At 40.2% G+C, this 17790-nt stretch overlaps 1 protein-coding gene across 1 annotated transcript; it reads left to right on the forward strand.

The window, feature by feature from the left end:
* Window positions 1–12766: 12766 nt before the first annotated feature.
* LOC308687130 (extracellular calcium-sensing receptor-like) lies at window positions 12767–16057 on the forward strand (the record flags this gene model as incomplete). The annotated part of the gene is made up of 6 exons (XM_081359394.1): window positions 12767–12975; window positions 13197–13488; window positions 13564–14319; window positions 14425–14652; window positions 14885–15008; window positions 15144–16057. 6 exons carry the CDS (start codon window positions 12767–12769, stop codon window positions 16055–16057), a joined length of 2523 nt encoding a protein of 840 aa, XP_081215520.1.
* Window positions 16058–17790: the final 1733 nt, after the last annotated feature.

The following is a 17790-nucleotide window of genomic DNA, read 5'->3' on the forward strand; positions in this document are numbered from 1 at the left end:
ACTGCAAACCGATCTTGGGGACGGAGACATTCGAAAATGCTTACCCACAGTGGGGCAAGCGAGGCGGCCCGCAACGGGGCTGAGTGGGCTGTACAACACTTACCTGGTTCCACAGTTTGGTAGAGGGTCAAGTCAAGTCAAGTCAAGTCATCTTCATTTATATAGCGCTTTTAACAATGTAGATTGTCTCAAAGCAGCTTTACAGAGATAAGCGTATAATTTAAGGTAACAGAGATTGTTTCGGCTTTACAGCAGAGTTAAGTTATTTCCATCTAAAGTTAGTTTTAATTGATTTGGTTCCGTCGCAATGATCATTTGTTATTAAATTAGGGGCCGCTAAGACGACACCATTCTCTCTACACAGACTTTAAACGCGAACCTGTGAGAAACGCTGATGGCGGTCACATGCGCATTTAGAATGGGTTCTATAGTTATGTGCGTTAGAATATACGCAGGTTTGGAATTCCCTACAAGCCAAGCCTAAACAAAATACTTGTCTTTCCTTATAAATTTTGATAAGGAATTTTATTTTATTTGTTGCTTTGGGGTAGGACCGCAAGACGAATTTTCCCGACAACGCCTTATCTGTAGAGTGGTAGTGGGATCCTCCATAGGGAGAGACTAGTTGGCACTTCAGCACTGCGTTGTCATCGGTCCAGGTGAAGGTCCTTCGTCAGATCTGGATACGGCCTGGATCCGGCAGGCTGCAGGAAAAACCTTGGGATAAACACAGACACTAAAATTAGCGTAGATGCCATTCTTCTCATGATGTAACGAGTACATCAGGATTTTTGGGAAGTGTTCCCGGTTCCGGCTGACCTAATCTATGCAGCATAACATTAAATTATAGAAGTCTATAATGTATTATGTGAAAGCTAGGTCAAAGAGATGTGTCTTTAATCTGGCTTTGAACTGACAGAGTGTGTCTGCTTCCCGGACAATGGTAGGAAGACTGTTCCAGAGTTTTGGTGCTAAATAGGAAAAGGATCTACCGCCAGCAGTGGATTTTGATATTCTAGGTATAATCAACTGGCCGGAATTTTGAGATCGTAATAGACGTGACGGACTATAATGCGTTAAGAGCTCGCTCAAGTACTGCGGAGCTAAACCATTCAGTGCTTTGTAAGTAATCAGCAATATTTTAAAATTTATGCGATGTTTAACCCTCTGGGGTCTGAGCTGTTTTTGGGGCCCTTGAGATGTTCTGACATGCCCTGACATTTGTGCTTTTTTCAGTTGCTTATAAACATATTAATGGCAAAGGTGTAAATTCACTCTATAAAGCACAAACAGGGCTACCATAATATGTGAGCCACGTGTATGTACATGTTTTCATTTTTGAGAGAATAATGTTTATGCATGGTTATTGAAAAAACTAAAAACTAAAATTTCTGAAATAAGGCCACAAAACACATAGTAAATATGTGTCAATAAGACTTTTGAATAATGGATGTCCTCGCCTAGTGTTTTTTCTTCAAAATCATGTGAAAATAGTCTTGCTTTATCGTTCACATAAAACCATACATTGATTTAAATTGATGTAAAACAGGTTTTGCTTGGAAAGCCAATATGCGAGGAGGCGTGAACGAGGAGTGGTTTACAACTTAGAACACCCACTCTGCATAATGACTGCATAATTAGCCATTCATTCAGGTGTGACACTGACTGAGCCACAATGCAAGGACAAAGGATATTTAGAAGAAGACTTATATTGATCATTTAAGATTTTGCTTACATCTATCTTGTAAATATGTTTTGCCATTTTATTAAAAAGGTTACAATTACAACAATATTACAATTTCAACAATATTTCAAGTGCACTCTTTCTTTGTAAAAAAAGAAAATGATTATAGACCTACATTTTATCTATGTATTCATTACTTTCATATTTCGCCTGACTGTAACGTTGTTTTCATGAAATATTAGGGCATATTGTTAATTTGCAGTTTAATACGTTGCTTATACAAATAGCCTACATTTTATTTCAACATATTTCAGTCGATTTTTACTCATCTCAGTATAGCAATACAGTTTGCTGAAACATCATCATTCATTCACACACGCGATTTAAATTTAAACTGTCTTTGCCAGCTGTGGTAAACAGCGCGCATCTCTGCCGTTCATTCATTCATAAACAGAAACCCACGTGAAGAAATTCACGTGAGAAGGAAAAAAACTTACTAGTATTCCTCAGCTCGCTCCTCGATATACCCGCACTTCTGGGGGACATTTTCCATTATTATTCCTCACAGCTGCAAGAAGGTGTAAACAAGTAATGATCTGAATAAACTTGTGTTTTCTCGCGCTGATATGGGGGCGTTCACAGGTTTGCGCGGATTGCCTCAGTCATTTGCGTTTGAATAGCGTGCGCTCTCCGTGGGCGGAGTCACATTACATCTGAATTAGATGTAATTAGCTCGACTGGAATCGCTCTCTTTTAATATAGATTTCACAAGATGAGAATATTTGTTTTTTATATAAATTACTTCATTAAAAAGAAGAGAATTCAAGCTTCATGCCTGTGTGACTGTATGCCTGTTTGACTGAGTATTCGCTGAGTTATTGTTCATTTTCGGACGCGTTTCAGAATGGACTACACTGGCAGAGAGAAGGCAGAACTCGCTTCGTGTTTATTTTTCTTTATTTGGCAAAAAGCACTGCACTTTGTTTTTATTGTGAGTATACACAAAAATAATACACATTTAACAGAATCGATTGATGTATGAAACTTGTTTTGTAAAATCAAATTCAAAAGAGTATTTCGGGTCTCAATTCAACTCATAAGGAAAAAAGCGAGCAGATCACGCCGGCGTGATCTCCGACCTCTGAGGGTTAATAGGGAGCCAGTGCAGTTTTGACAGAACTGGGCTAATATGGTCATACTTCCTGGTTCTGGTAAGAACTCGAGCTGCTGCGTTTTGGACCAGCTGTAGTTTGTTTATTAAGCGTGCAGGGCAACCACCCAGTAGAGCATTACAATAATCTAGCCTTGAGGTCATGAACGCATGAACTAATTGTTCCGCATTTGTCAATGAGAGCATATGACGTAATTTAGATATATTTTTAAGATGGAAAAATGCAGTTTTACAGATACTAGACACGTGACTTTCAAATGAAAGATTGGTATCAAAGAGCACACCCAGGTTCCTAACCAACGACGAAGACTTAACAGAGCAGCCATCAAGTGTTAGACAGTATTCTAGGTTATTACGTGAGGAAGTTTTTTGTCCAATAATTAGAAACTCTGTTTTTTCAGAATTTAGAAGTAGGAAATTACAAGTCATCCAATTTTTTATATCCGCTATGCATTCCGTTAATTTTGTGAATTGATAAGTTTCGTTAGGTTTTGAAGAAATATAGAGCTGAGTATCGTCAGCATAACAGTGAAAGCTAATTCCATGTTTCCTAATGATATCTCCTAATGGTAGCATGTACAGAGTGAACAGCAGCGGTGCCTGAAAAGGCTTGGCTGTGTCCTCGAACCGCCCACTGCTGGACCTGCACCACGCCATAGCGTGTACGGAGGAGGCAGCTTGCCCACAGGCCTGACCTTGCCGGGTTAGTTCCGACGAGTGCTTACAGGCCCGGGAAGGGAGACACGAATTTCCCCCACGAGGTGGAGTTGGGGCACTGCTGAATTCCAACGGCCCATTCCCATTGGTATTCTTTAATAAAGTTATTTTCCAGCTAAAGTTAGTTTTGATTGATTCGCTTCCATCGCAACGATCATTTGTTATTAAATTAGGGGCCGCTAAGACGACACCATTCTCTCTACACAGACTTTAAACGCAAACCTGTGATAAACACTGATGGCGTTCACATGCGCCTTATAAATTTTGATACAGATTTTTTATTTTTTTTGTCACTTGGGGGTAGGTACGCGAAACGAATTTTCCGACAACATTTTATCTGTAGAGTGGTAAAGGGATCCTCCATAGGGAGAGACTAGTTGGCACTTCAGCACTGCGTTGTCATCGGGTCCAGGCGAAGGTCCTTCGTCAGATCTGGATACGGCCTGGATCCGGCAGGCTGCGGGAAAACCTCAGGATAAACAAAGACACTGAAATTAGTGTAGATGCCATTCTTCTTATGATGTAACGACTACATCAGGATTTATGGGAAGTGTTCCGGTTCCGGCTGACCTAATCTATGCAGCCTAACATTGAATTATAGAAGTCTATAATGTATTATGTGAATGCTAGGTCAAAGAGATTTGTCTTTAATCTAGCTTTGAACTGACAGAGTGTGTCTGCTTCCTGGACAATGTTAGGAAGACTGTTCCAAAGTTTTGGTGCTAAATAGGAAAAGGATCTACCGCCAGCAGTCGATTTTGATATACTAGGTATTATTAACTGGCCGGAATTTTGAGATTGCAATAGACGTGAAGGACTATAATGCGTTAAGAGCTCGCTTAAGTACTGCTGAGCTAAACCATTTAGTGCTTTGTAAGTAATCAGCAATATTTTAAAATGTATGCAATGTTTAATAGGCAGCCAATGCAGTGTTGACAGAACCGGGCTAATATGGTCATACTTCCTGGTTCTGGTAAGAACTCGAGCTGCTGCGTTTTGAACTAGCTGTAGTTTGTTTATTAAGCGTGGAAGGGCAACCACCCAGTAGAGCATTACAATAATCTAACCTTGAGGTCATGAACGCATAAACTAATTGTTCCGCATTTGTCAATGAGAGCATATGGCGTAATTTAGATATATTTTTAAGATGGAAAAATGCGGTTTTACAGATACTAGACACGTGACTTTCAAATGAAAGATTGGTATCAAAGAGCACACCCAGGTTCCTAACCGACGACGAAGACTTAACAGAGCAGCCATCAAGTGTTAGACAGTATTCTAGATTATTACGTGTGGGAGTTTTTTGTCCAATAATAATAATAAAAAAAAAAAACTAGTTTAGAAAGGCAATATGCGTGGGGGCGTGAATAATCATGAATAATGCTGTGATTCACACCTGAGAAGACAATTATGACCCGCATAATGAGCCTTTCAGTCAGGTATGTCACTGAGAGGGTACCACAAGAAAAAATGCGAGGACAAAAGAAATAACATTTTGAGTACACAGTCATACCTGGAAAAAAAAATCCTGTTCAAATAGGCTTAATGGGCCATTCTACAGAATTGGTTCAAAGTTACAGTAGAGTTGGAAACATCTTGAACAAATGTGTCTTTTTCCACAAATTTTGTATGCATGCAAATTGTATAATATCTAAGGTAAACATTTCTAGTAATTTTGCAGTTAATTCTCATACTGTATTTTCAGAAAGTTTTGTAATATTTATCCTCTCCCCAAATGTGTCACTAATAAAACACAATAATAAATAACTTAATGAGAAGGCTTATATTGATCTATTAAGATTTTGTTTACATCTACCTTGTTTTTTTTTTTGTTTTTTTTTTTGCTATTTTATTAAAACGTTTTCTCATGTAAATCAACTACAATTAAAATTTTAACAATATTTCAAGTGTAATCTTTCTTTGTAAAAATCATACATTTTATCATATGTATTTCAAAGTTAAGGATTCATTTGTTTGAATACTATATTTTTTTTACTTTTTTTTACTCATCTCGGATTTTTACTCATCTCAGTATAGCAATATAGTTTGGGAAAAGTTAAACTAGTAGATGTGTTAATTTTCATGTAAAAATAGCATGTTTACTAATGTAAGTGCCTGTAGTAAACAACAGCGCGCATCTGTGCCGTTCATTCACACATAGGCACGCAATTCATATTTAATCGCTTTATGGTCTTTTTGCGGGTTACACTATATCGCAATTAGAACAAAGCCCTTAAGAATAAAGAACTTACTATTCACAATCCTCAGCTGGATCTGTTGGTCCTCGAAATGAAACCAAAACCAGCACTTCTGAGGTAATTTTTTCCAGGATTATATTACAATTACGCTATTATTATTCCTCACAGGGTCGCAAGATGACATAAAGTACATTAATCTGATTAAACTTGATGTTGTTTTTTTTATCAGGAACGCTTTGTACCATGCCAGGTGCAAATTCCAAGCACGAGGATGCAACCGACAGTTCTTGCAAATCTCCTATCCTTTTAAGAGAATTGATAGCGAGGAGGAACAAAGCTTTCAAGGTCAGAAACTTGGCCGGAACCTCCTCCAATGGCTCGAAGGGAGCCAGGGAAAGGCCTTGAAGGACAATGGCCAGATCCCATGTCGGCACCCTGGTATGAGCTGCAGGCATCAGCCTCAGAGTACCGAGAGGCTCAGAGGAAACGAGACAACAACGGGTCTTTACCTAAATACATTCAACCCAAAGGAATGTGGTAAGCACCTAAAGTGGACAGGGATAGACCTGTAGTGAACCGCTCCTGCAGGAACTCCAGCACTGTACCAACCGGGCAGTTAACTGGGTCCAACTGACGGTCACTACGCCATGAAGTAAAAACTCTCCACTTCAAGGCATAAAGTTTCCTCATGGAAGGAGCTCTGGATGTAGAATGGTCTCCACAACCTCAGTTGAGAGACCCGTCCCTATGAGCTGGGCCCCCTCAGAGGCCAAGTCCACAGGTTCCACAGTTCTGGTCGGGGGTAAATAATCGAGCCCCTTGCTTGGAACAGAAGGTCCCTCTTGACGAGTAACTCCAGCGGATGCTCGTCGAGGAGAGACACTAGATCGGGGAACCATACTCGGCCCGGCCACCGCGGGGCTATAAGAACCTGGTCCCTGCGAACTCTCTCCAGAACTCTCGGGAGCAGGAGCAATCGGGGCAAAAGCATACAAACGTAGCCTCGGCCAAACCCTTTGGTCCTGATCCACCACTGCAGGGATCTCATGTACAACAGTCCAAAAGGTATCACGTTGGACGCTGCTGCCATCAGACCCAACAGTATCTGAAAGGATGGACTCTATGCGTGCTGGTGACAGGCGTGCCTGCATCGACATTGAGTCCCAAACCATGCCTTGAAAAGTGGTCCTCTGTAGTGGAGAAAGCACACTCTTCTTGGCATTTAGCCGTAACCCCAACTCTTTCATGTGGGTGAGGACGACATCTCGATGCCGAACCGCCAACTTATGTGACTGAGTCAGAATAAACCAATCGTCGATGTAGTTTATGATGCGAATACCCTGTAGGTACAGAGGCGCCAGAGCTGCATCCACGCATTTTGTGAAAGTGCGGGGTGATAGTGCAAGGCTGAACGGAAGAACTCGATATTGGTAAGCTTTGCCCCCGAAAGTGAACCTCAGGAACTTCCTGTGATATGAAAGGATGGAATGCGTCCTTGAGATCTACCAACAAACCAGTCCTCAGATCTGATCTGTGGCACGATTTGTCTCAGTGTTAACATTTTGAACTTTAGCTGCATGACGGACTCGTTCAGCACTCGAAGATCCAAAATGGGACAAAACCCCCAATCTTCCTTTGGAACTATGAAATACTGGCTGTAGAACCTGGCTTCCCTGTTGGAGGGAGGTACATATTATATGGCCCCTTTCTCTAACAGGGTTTTCACTTCTTGTTCCATTACCAGTACCTGCTCTGGGCCCACCACGGTGGATAGGACCCCCATAAACCTGGGCGGGCGAGACCCGAACTGAATTTGATACCCTTTTTCTATGGTCTGCAGGACCCAACGAGAAACATTTGGCAGTAGCTTCCACGCAGCCAAAAATTCTACTAGTGGTACCAGCCTCTCGAGACTGGCCTCTAGTTTTTGTTGTGCAATTAGCCCGACACCCTGTAACGGCGAACCGGCAGGGAACGACCGAACTGACTGCTCTGGAGCCCTCCTCGGAGGGGGCGGGCATCCCGAGGCCACTATGTTTCCGGGTGGTCCTTGAGATATGTGCTCGCCGGAGACCGCTGCGCCCTGAAGCACACAAGGTGGCAGGTTTGGCAGAACGGTCCCCTGAGGGCACCGAAGGGAGACGGGCACCATAAAATGAGGTGTTGACCACTCTACTTCGGGGGGGACTGCCCTCACTGGCCTGAGCCCTCGCGCGTCAGGACCTCTTCCCCGCAGCCTTCTTGGAAATAATGACGGTCCTCAGATCCATCTTTCCTCTCGAAGACTGCAGTTGAGAGCGCCCGGGAGGGAGCATGGGAGGCAACGCTCTGCTTATGGGTGGCACAGTGCGAAGAGCTGGCTTTAGAAGTTTGGGGCTACTCCTGCTCAGCAGCCCCGGAGACAAGAGAGACGGGGGAGGAGCTTCTGGAAAGCGGCCACCTGCTTAGCTGCCTCCCGGAGTTTACAGCATCACCGAAAAGGCCAGAAGGTGACAGGGGCGCATCTATGAGAACATTTTTAGCTCTTTAGCATTTATAGCTTTTTTAACATTTTAGCATTTATAGCTCGCAAGCATCTCTTCCACTTTTGACATCTCCCCATAACCGTGCTCTTTATAGTTAGATATAGAGGAGTAATTAGATGTCTGTGCACTGTACACTCTATATGAAACCGGTTTCTCCCACGATCTCGACACCTCAGTGTGAAGATCAGGCAAAAACGGTAGGCCCCGCCATTGAGGATGTGAACGTTAAGGCAAGAAACGTTCATCCAGCTTGCTTCTGGAACGAAGTCCTGTTTATCTGTTGGCCAGTCAATACTCAATCTCTCAACCACTCTTGTCACAACCTCAACCAGCTCTTCGAATGCATGAGACTGAGGTGGCAGATCCTCAGTATCTCTTGCATTGACACTGACAACGTCCAGTTCCTCAGACCTAGATAGTCGGTGCCTCCACCAGGGCGTAAGGAACCGCAACGCGTGCTTCCAAACCCTGAGAGAAGGCACTGGATCTATCAGGTGAAGGCAGAGATAAGGCTGGGCCCGTCTCTAACCCCGCTGATAGATCCATTTGCGAACCCTAGGTCTGTGATCGCCACTGTGCCTCGGCAGAAAGAACTGTATGACACATCTCAGGATGAGCGAACTTAAGATCCAGGTGTGGAACTCATGTCCAAACTGTAAAACCTAATAAATATGTGCGGGGAGGCCCAGCCCGCAACTTCACACACCCTGCCAATAAAGCCTTATAAGTTGCCATATTCCTAGTAGCGTGAGCTCTAATCAGCAGAGCTGAATCAACCCATGCACCCCATAAGCTGTAGAGATTGCCTCGACAATCCGTCTACTAATAGATTGTTTGGAAGCTGGGGACCCCTTCTTCTGTGATCTGAAGCACACCAGTCACTGGTCAGTCTTTCTCCACTGGGTGGATGTGAGGACATACTCCTGCAAATCCCTCACAGGGCAAAGTAAGTGAAGGCTCTCCTGGTCCGTCCACACATGAGGAGGAGGATGGAAGGCCTGCAGAACTGTAGACCGTGATACATTAGTTTAGAACTTTTAGCGCATACACCGGTCTCAGGTAAAACATGGCTTTGACCCCACATAGGGCTCACTACAGGCAGGAGGAGGCTACAGGCAACTGATAGGGCCTGCCAATCTCCCATTAAGGGAGGTAATAACCAGCAAGAAAGCCATCTTGAGCATGGAAAACTTCTCTGAGCTAGAGTCAATTGGTTCAAAGGGAGCTAGGGACAACCCTTTGAGAACCACAGCCAAATCCCAGGCTGGAACTCTTACATGAGCTGCAGACCTCATCCTCAAAGCATCACACAGGAAATGTATAACCAAGTGGTATCTCCCCAAGGATCCATCACTTAACGGCACATGGAAGGCAACTATAGCCACCATGTAGACCTTAAGCGTGGATGGGGAAAGACCAGCAGAAAAATGGTCCTGAAGGAACTCCAGCATTAAAGCCACTGGGCAGTTAACATGTAAAGTAATATCTACTCTTTGCATTCTACCTAGTAGAACATAAAAAAAACTCACATTCTGTTATTTACATTAATCTCCAAAAAGAACAGCAACTCCTGCAACTGTTACTAGAGCCATGACTTAAAACAACCTGTCCATTCCATTCACTCTGCCTACATCCGTGTGAGTTTCTTGTAAATAAAAAAATTACACTGCCATTCTTCATTACAATTTAATCAAAAACAGATGATCTTTTCACAGCATCACAGCACCCATTAACATTTAAAGAGCCAAAACATAGAGGTGCCATGATACTGAAGGAAAAAAGAAATAATAAAAAGAAAGGAAAAATTAATTCTGACATCACTAGATCGCTAATTACTTCCCATGTGAAAGCAAAGAACTTCTCTTCTTAAGGCGATATCGTTTCAGCTTATCAAGCTCCTCAAAAGAAGCTTTTCTCATTGCTGCTGTGCCAGATGCCAAAAACAGACTTAAATCTTAAAAAAGTATTGATATTAAGCATACAAAGTCCTTTAGGACAATCCAGGAAGTCATTCTGTCACGGAACGGTAAATAGTGAAGCGAGGATTCATGTGCAAGAAACTCAGGATCTTTATTAAACAAAACAAAACTACAAACCAAAACTCCCCGTGTGGGAAAACAAGACAGGCATATGGCATCAAACAAGAACACAAGGGAACATAGACAACGAACCAGCACAGGACTGCAAACACACTAAATAGGAAGCAAACAAAAGAGGGTAAGGAGAAAGGCAGGTGGGGCAAATGAATCAATAATCAGGTAACAAGATGGGAGGGGCTAGACAATTGACAGGAGAGCACATGGCACAAGGAAAAACATGACAAGCCATGTGCTCACAACAAACTAGACTATACCCAACGCATGACAGACCGGGAATGCCAGAGCTCTGTCACCAACCCAAGATGTAACCCAAACAGAAGTGACAGAACTCTGACACATTCATTTGTTTAAGTGAATGAACTTTAGGCCTACTACCATCAACAGTAAGCTGAGTCTGTACACTCGAATCAGTCCCATTGTTCTAATCTAAAATGCTCTCACTATCTTCATTATTATTCTAAGAATCTTCAGTTTGCAAATAAGCACTCAATTCTTGAGAGCTTTCATCTTCTACTCTTTGGTTACTCATCTCCGGTATTTACCATTTTCTTAGTAGGCTGTGTCTGTTTATCTTGCTATGTGGATCGAGATCATCGTCTACCTGCACTTCAGAGATGCCTGTTACTGATTGTGAGATCATGTTTTTACCACTGATAACAGCAATCACCTTAACTGCCTCCATAGAAGCATATTTTGGGTTGTCTGACACCACACTCACCTCATGCAAGGTACTCGGTGTGGCACCTTCAACAACTGACAAGTATGATTATACAGCAGCAGTGTTTAACTCACTACTTGCCTGGCTGTGAAGGCAGATATTCTCTTCATCAACAGCAGCAGCTGTAATATTTACGTTCACTCCATTTTTAGAAGGACAGGTCTGCTGAACGTCTCCACACACAAAACATTTCATCATCTCTGAATTGATAAAAATCGTATAATCTTTACCATCAATACTCAGTTCAGAGCCTTATTCTGGGAATTCAAAGTCATAATTACTTGGCGTCTGAACGACATTACATGTTTAAGTTCAACATTCTTACAGCCAAGTGGGATCATCTTAATAGGACACATTAGCTTACCGTACCTCTGAAGTATCTCCTCTAATTTTCACTTCTTACGGCGGTACACTTGAAAGAACAACTTTTTCGGTTGGATTGACAGAGGTAAAACATACATAAACATGTATTTGATTGTTAACCCTCTCTCAATCAAAGAATCCACCATCTGAATTTCACTGAGAAACAGCACTATAGCCTTATTCATGCGTGATGCAGATCTAATGTTTGCGCCACCGATCACTCACAGAACTCACAGCTAATAAACAATCCTCCACCGAGGCGTCTGGCATGCATTTGCAACCATGCCTAACAGTCATCCCCAGATAGTCTCCCGCGTTTGTTTCCATTACTCGGAGCATGCTGACTTAAAGTCAGCTAAAGCGCTTTACAACTTTACTCACAAACAAAAACTTTTTATCAAACCCAAAAATAATAGAAAAATAGAAATAATAAAGTAGAAACTCACTCACGAATGCTCTCACTAACGCCAACCAACTCTGTTTTCGCACATGTGCACACACAAACAGAAAGAGAGAGAGAGAGAGAGAGAAAGAAATGAATAATTTTATTCATAGAGGATGCATTAAATTGATCAAAAGCAAATTTAATAATACAGTTATTAACAACAGTTTAATTTAATAAATGCAAAGAAATGGTTTTCATTGAACTTTCTATTCATCAAAGAATCCTGAAAAAAAGTATCACCATATCCACCAAAATGTTAAGCAGCACAACTGTTTTCAACATTGATTATAATGAAAAATGTTACATAATCACAAAATCAGCATATTAGAATGATTTTTGAAGGATCACAAATTAAAATTCAGCTTTGCCATCACAAGAATAGATTACATTTTAAAATATTTTATTTTAATTTGTAATAATATTTCACAATATTACTGTTTCTATTGTATTTTTGATAAATGCAGTCTTTGTGAGCATAAGACACTTTAAAAAATGTTAATGTTTCCAAACTTTTGAAAGGTATTGTACAACAAAATGCAAACTGTGCAAAATTGCAAATATTTGCAACAAATATGCAAACACATATTTGATATTATCAGGGTAAATCATAACCTTATGCTCAAATATAACTGAATATTCCAATATTCTGAGTTTTGCAATTTAATACCAATATAAAAGTTTTAAAACAAGATTTTATTTCCACTCATACTTGACCTGACTCGTGTCCTGCCCTCATTGGCTACACTCTCAATCATTCGTCCATATTAATTTTGTCTATAAAATGACAAATACATTATCAGGTAATTTGCATTTGGTAGTGGCAGTGCATGGAGCTTAATCTTTGGGATGCTTCTCTTTCTTTATACACTCCTGCTTTTACATCAGCTTCATACAAAGGCGGGAAACACTCTATGCCGAATGATGGGAGACCCTGATTATCCACTGATTTCCAAGAATGGAGACATAACAATTGGAGCACTTTTTCCTGTTCACAGCACAGAGACACTGCCTTCATTTGAGTTTACAAATAAACCTCAGCCTCTATCATGCTCCAGGTTTGTTATTAGAGGATAATATGGATTTTTTAAGTAGAATTAAAATGCATTATAACCATACATTTATTTTATAATAGCAAATATCGTAATATTAGGGTATTTCAAGCATGAATATGTGAAATAAAAAAAGCTTAATGCAATTAATATTGTTCCCTTCTCCGCCTTATCTTTTTGGTAATTTAGTTACTATTTAGTCTACTTTTTAACGTTTATTTTCACAGTGTGAATCTGAGAGATTTTCGACTGGTGCAAATCATGATCTTTGCCATTGAAGAGATTAACAGAAGTGAAAATTTGCTCCCAAATGTGTCTATTGGTTATCAAATCTATGATACCTGTGGTTCAAGACTGTCTACCATGAATGCAATTATGGGACTGATGAATGGTCAAGAATGTGGAGCAGGAGACAGGACATGGAATGGACAGTCACCTATACATGCAATCATAGGAGATTCAGAGTCTTCTGCCACAGTGGTTCTGTCCAGAACTACAGGACCTTTTAAAATTCCAGTGGTAAAGAGCAATAACATAATTGTTTAACACAATGATTGTTAACTATTTCACTGTGTCCTGTGCTTTCTTTTTCAGATAAGTCACTCGGCTTCATGTGAATGCCTCAGTAATAGGAAAGATTATCATTCATTCTTCAGGACTACGGCTAGTGATTACCACCAGAGCAGAGCACTTGCATACATAGTCAAGCATTTAGGCTGGACTTGGGTGGGAGCTGTGAACAGCGACAATGACTATGGAAACTATGGAATGGCTATATTTCTTAAAATGGCCCAGGAAGAGGGGATTTGTGTTGAGTACTCTGTGAAATTCTATCGAACAGAGACAGAAAAACTACAGAAAATCGTACATACAATTAAAAAAAGTACTGCGAAAGTGGTTGTTGCATTTGTTTCATTTCTTGAGATGGGCTTACTTATTGATCAGCTAAGTATTCAGAACATTACAGGCCTCCAGATGATTGGTGTCAAGTCATGGATAACTTCAGAAAATTACATCACTTCAAACAGTTTTCGTGTACTAGGAGGGTCACTGGGGTTTGCATTGAGAAAAATCAATATTGAAGGGTTTTCAGATTATGTTAGAAAACCATTCTGGGACACAGCCTTCCCATGCTCACAAATTGAGGGGGATTCTACTCAATATGCATTAAGTTGCAGAAGATATGAGAATCTACTTGTGCTGAAAAATTATAAAGAAGATGTTGCTGAATACAGATATGCAAGCAATGTCTACAATGCAGTTTATGCAGTGGCTCATTCACTACACAGTTTGCTCAAGTGCAAGGAACAAGAAGGTTGTGAGAAAGGCCTGACAATAAAAGCCCAGCAGGTAAAGATACAACACAGATGAATAGAAAGGGAGAAAAAGAGTGTAAGAATATTTATAGTGAGCAGTGTTAAAACAATATTGTACAAAACTTTCTTTTTTCATTAGGTTGTTGAAGCTCTGAAAAAAGTTAATTTCACAGTAAAATTTGGAGATAATGTGTGGTTTGACACCACTGGTGCCACAGTAGCTCAATATGAAGTTGTGAACTGGCAGCAGGACTCAGATGGATCATTCCAGTTTAAACCAGTGGGATACTATGACACTTCACTACCTCCACACGAGCGCTTTGTGCTCAACACTGCAAACATAATCTGGGCTGGTGGAAAGTTGGAGGTAAATAACCTGTAAAATAGTGTTTGTTTAAATTGAGAGAACACTGAATATCAAATCCTAAAAATTTACCTTGATGAAAGACAAAGATACTGAAAAAATTAAACATACTGTTATATAGGTAAATGTATTACATTTTCTAAAAAAAAACAAAAAAAAAAACACCGCCTATTCTGACAGCTCTGCACCTATTCAAGGTTTAGAACAAAAAACTGTATAACTTTTTTTTTTGTAGAAGCCAAGGTCTGTGTGCAGTGAGAGCTGTCCTCCAGGCACTAGGAAGGCTGTACAGAAAGGAAGACCTGTCTGCTGTTATGACTGTATTCCATGCGCAGAAGGAGAAATCAGTAATGAGACAGGTAATCTTCAGCCCATCTCACGCTTTAAAAGAATATTGCTTCTTTTTGTGTTTTCCCTCTAACTTTGCCGTTTCTTAGCAAAAAAGATAAATTCAATACTTTTGTCTCAACTAGTCATCACATCTTCCTTCCCAGATTCAATTAACTGCAAGCAGTGTCCAGAAGAACACTGGTCCAATGCTGAGAAAAATGAATGTGTGTTAAAGACTGTAGAGTTTCTGTCATTCACAGACGTTATGGGTATAGTGCTAGTCTTTTTCTCACTGTTTGGAGTAGGATTAACTGCACTGATGGCCATCCTGTTTTACAGCAAGAAGGACACCCCTATAGTAAAAGCCAACAATTCAGAGCTGAGCTTCCTGCTTCTCTTCTCATTGACTCTGTGTTTCCTCTGTTCACTTACTTTCATTGGTCGGCCAACTCAGTGGTCTTGTATGTTGCGTCACACAGCATTTGGGATCACTTTTGTCCTCTGTATCTCCTGTGTTCTGGGGAAAACAATAGTGGTGTTAATGGCCTTCAAGGCTAGACTTCCAGAAAGCAATGTAATGAAATTGTTTGGGCCTTCACAACAACGACTCAGTGTTCTTGCCTTTACAATTATACAGGTTCTTATCTGTGTTCTTTGGCTAACAATATCCCCTCCAGTTCCCTACAAAAATATGAAATATTATAAGGAAAAGATCATTCTTGAGTGCAGCTTGGGTTCTGCTATAGGATTCTGGGCAGTGCTGGGTTATATTGGCCTACTGGCTATCTTGTGCTTCATTTTGGCCTTTCTGGCTCGTACACTGCCTGATAACTTCAATGAAGCGAAATTCATCACATTCAGTATGCTCATATTCTGTGCTGTTTGGATCACGTTTATTCCAGCTTATGTCAGTTCTCCTGGAAAATTTACTGTAGCTGTGGAGATATTTGCCATTTTAGCCTCAAGCTTTGGTTTACTATTCTGCATATTTACAACTAAATGTTATATTATCCTGTATAAGCCTGAACAAAATACAAAGCAACATGTGATGGGAAAAATACCACCTAAGTCCTATTGAGAATTAAACTATTCTCATGTTAGTGTAACCGGTCCCACTTTATATTAAGTGGCCCTAATACCTGTGAACTTACATGGTAACTACATGTGTACATAGTATGTAACTACAGCGTAAGTACACACTAGTACATAGTACCTACAACTGTAATATTTGTGTACCTACACATATGTAACAACTCATGGAATGGTATGCGTAAGTACAAATGTGTAACAGTAAATTGGTAACAACACTTTTTTCACTTCAGTAAGTACACGTGTAACAGGAATTATGTAACTAACAACAACATGTATTTAATCAAGTTGTTCCAATTCCACATGGAATCCAATGCTGCAGTTACCAGTTTGGATTACACTGAAACTATATGTAAACCAGGATGATTCCTATGTTTATACCATGTATTTATGACTGGCAGGACTGTTGAATTACAGTGTACTTACATGGTAACTCCTCAGCAACGGTAAACAATATAAAGTCTAAAAAGGTCGTCCTTACTGTATTATTAAAAACACTGTATTAAGTGTACTTACATGGTAACTCCTCAGGAACTGTCCACTTAATATAAAGGGTAAAACGGTCATAACCTACTATGTAATATGCAAAACCCAAACCTCTGTGAAACACTGTATTTACAGTGTACTTACATAGTAACTCCTAAGGAACTGTCCACTTAATATAAAGTGTAAAACGGTCATAACCTACTGTGTAATATGCAAAACCCAAACCTCTGTGAAACACTGTATTAACAGTGTACTTACATGGTAACTCCTAAGGAACTGTCCACTTAATATAAAGTGTAAAACGGTCATAACCTACTGTGTAATATGCAAAACCCAAACCTCTGTGAAACACTGTATTAACAGTGTACTTACATAGTAACTCCTCAGGAACTGTCCACTTAATATAAAGTGTAAAACGGTCATAACCTACTGTGTAATATGCAAAACCCAAACCTCTGTGAAACACTGTATTAACAGTGTACTTACATGGTAACTCCTAAGGAACTGTCCACTTAATATAAAGTGTAAAACGGTCATAACCTACTGTGTAATATGCAAAACCCAAACCTCTGTGAAACACTGTATTTACAGTGTACTTACATGGTAACTCCTAAGGAACTGTCCACTTAATATAAAGTGTAAAACGGTCATAACCTACTGTGTAATATGCAAAACCCAAACCTCTGTGAAACACTGTATTAACAGTGTACTTACATGGTAACTCCTCAGGAACTGTCCACTTAATATAAAGTGTAAAACTTTCATAATTACTGTGTAATATGCAAAACCCAAACCTCTGTGAAACACTGTATTTACAGTGTACTTACATAGTAACTCCTCAGGAACTGTCCACTTAATATAAAGTGTAAAACTTTCATAATTACTGTGTAATATGCAAAACCCAAACCTCTGTGAAACACTGTATTTACAGTGTACTTACATAGTAACTCCTCAGGAACTGTCCACTTAATATAAAGTGTAAAACGGTCATAACCTACTGTGTAATATGCAAAACCCAAACCTCTGTAAAAAACACTGTATTTACAGTGTACTTACATGGTAACTCCTCAGGAACTGTCCATTTAATATAAAGTGTAAAACGGTCATAACCTACTGTGTAATATGCAAAACCCAAACCTCTGTGAAACACTGTATTTACAGTGTACTTACATGGTAACTCCTAAGGAACTGTCCACTTAATATAAAGTGTAAAACGGTCATAACCTACTGTGTAAT

This window comes from Scardinius erythrophthalmus, assembly GCF_964197995.2.
Source record: "Scardinius erythrophthalmus genome assembly, chromosome: 2".
Lineage (NCBI taxonomy): Eukaryota > Metazoa > Chordata > Actinopteri > Cypriniformes > Leuciscidae > Scardinius > Scardinius erythrophthalmus.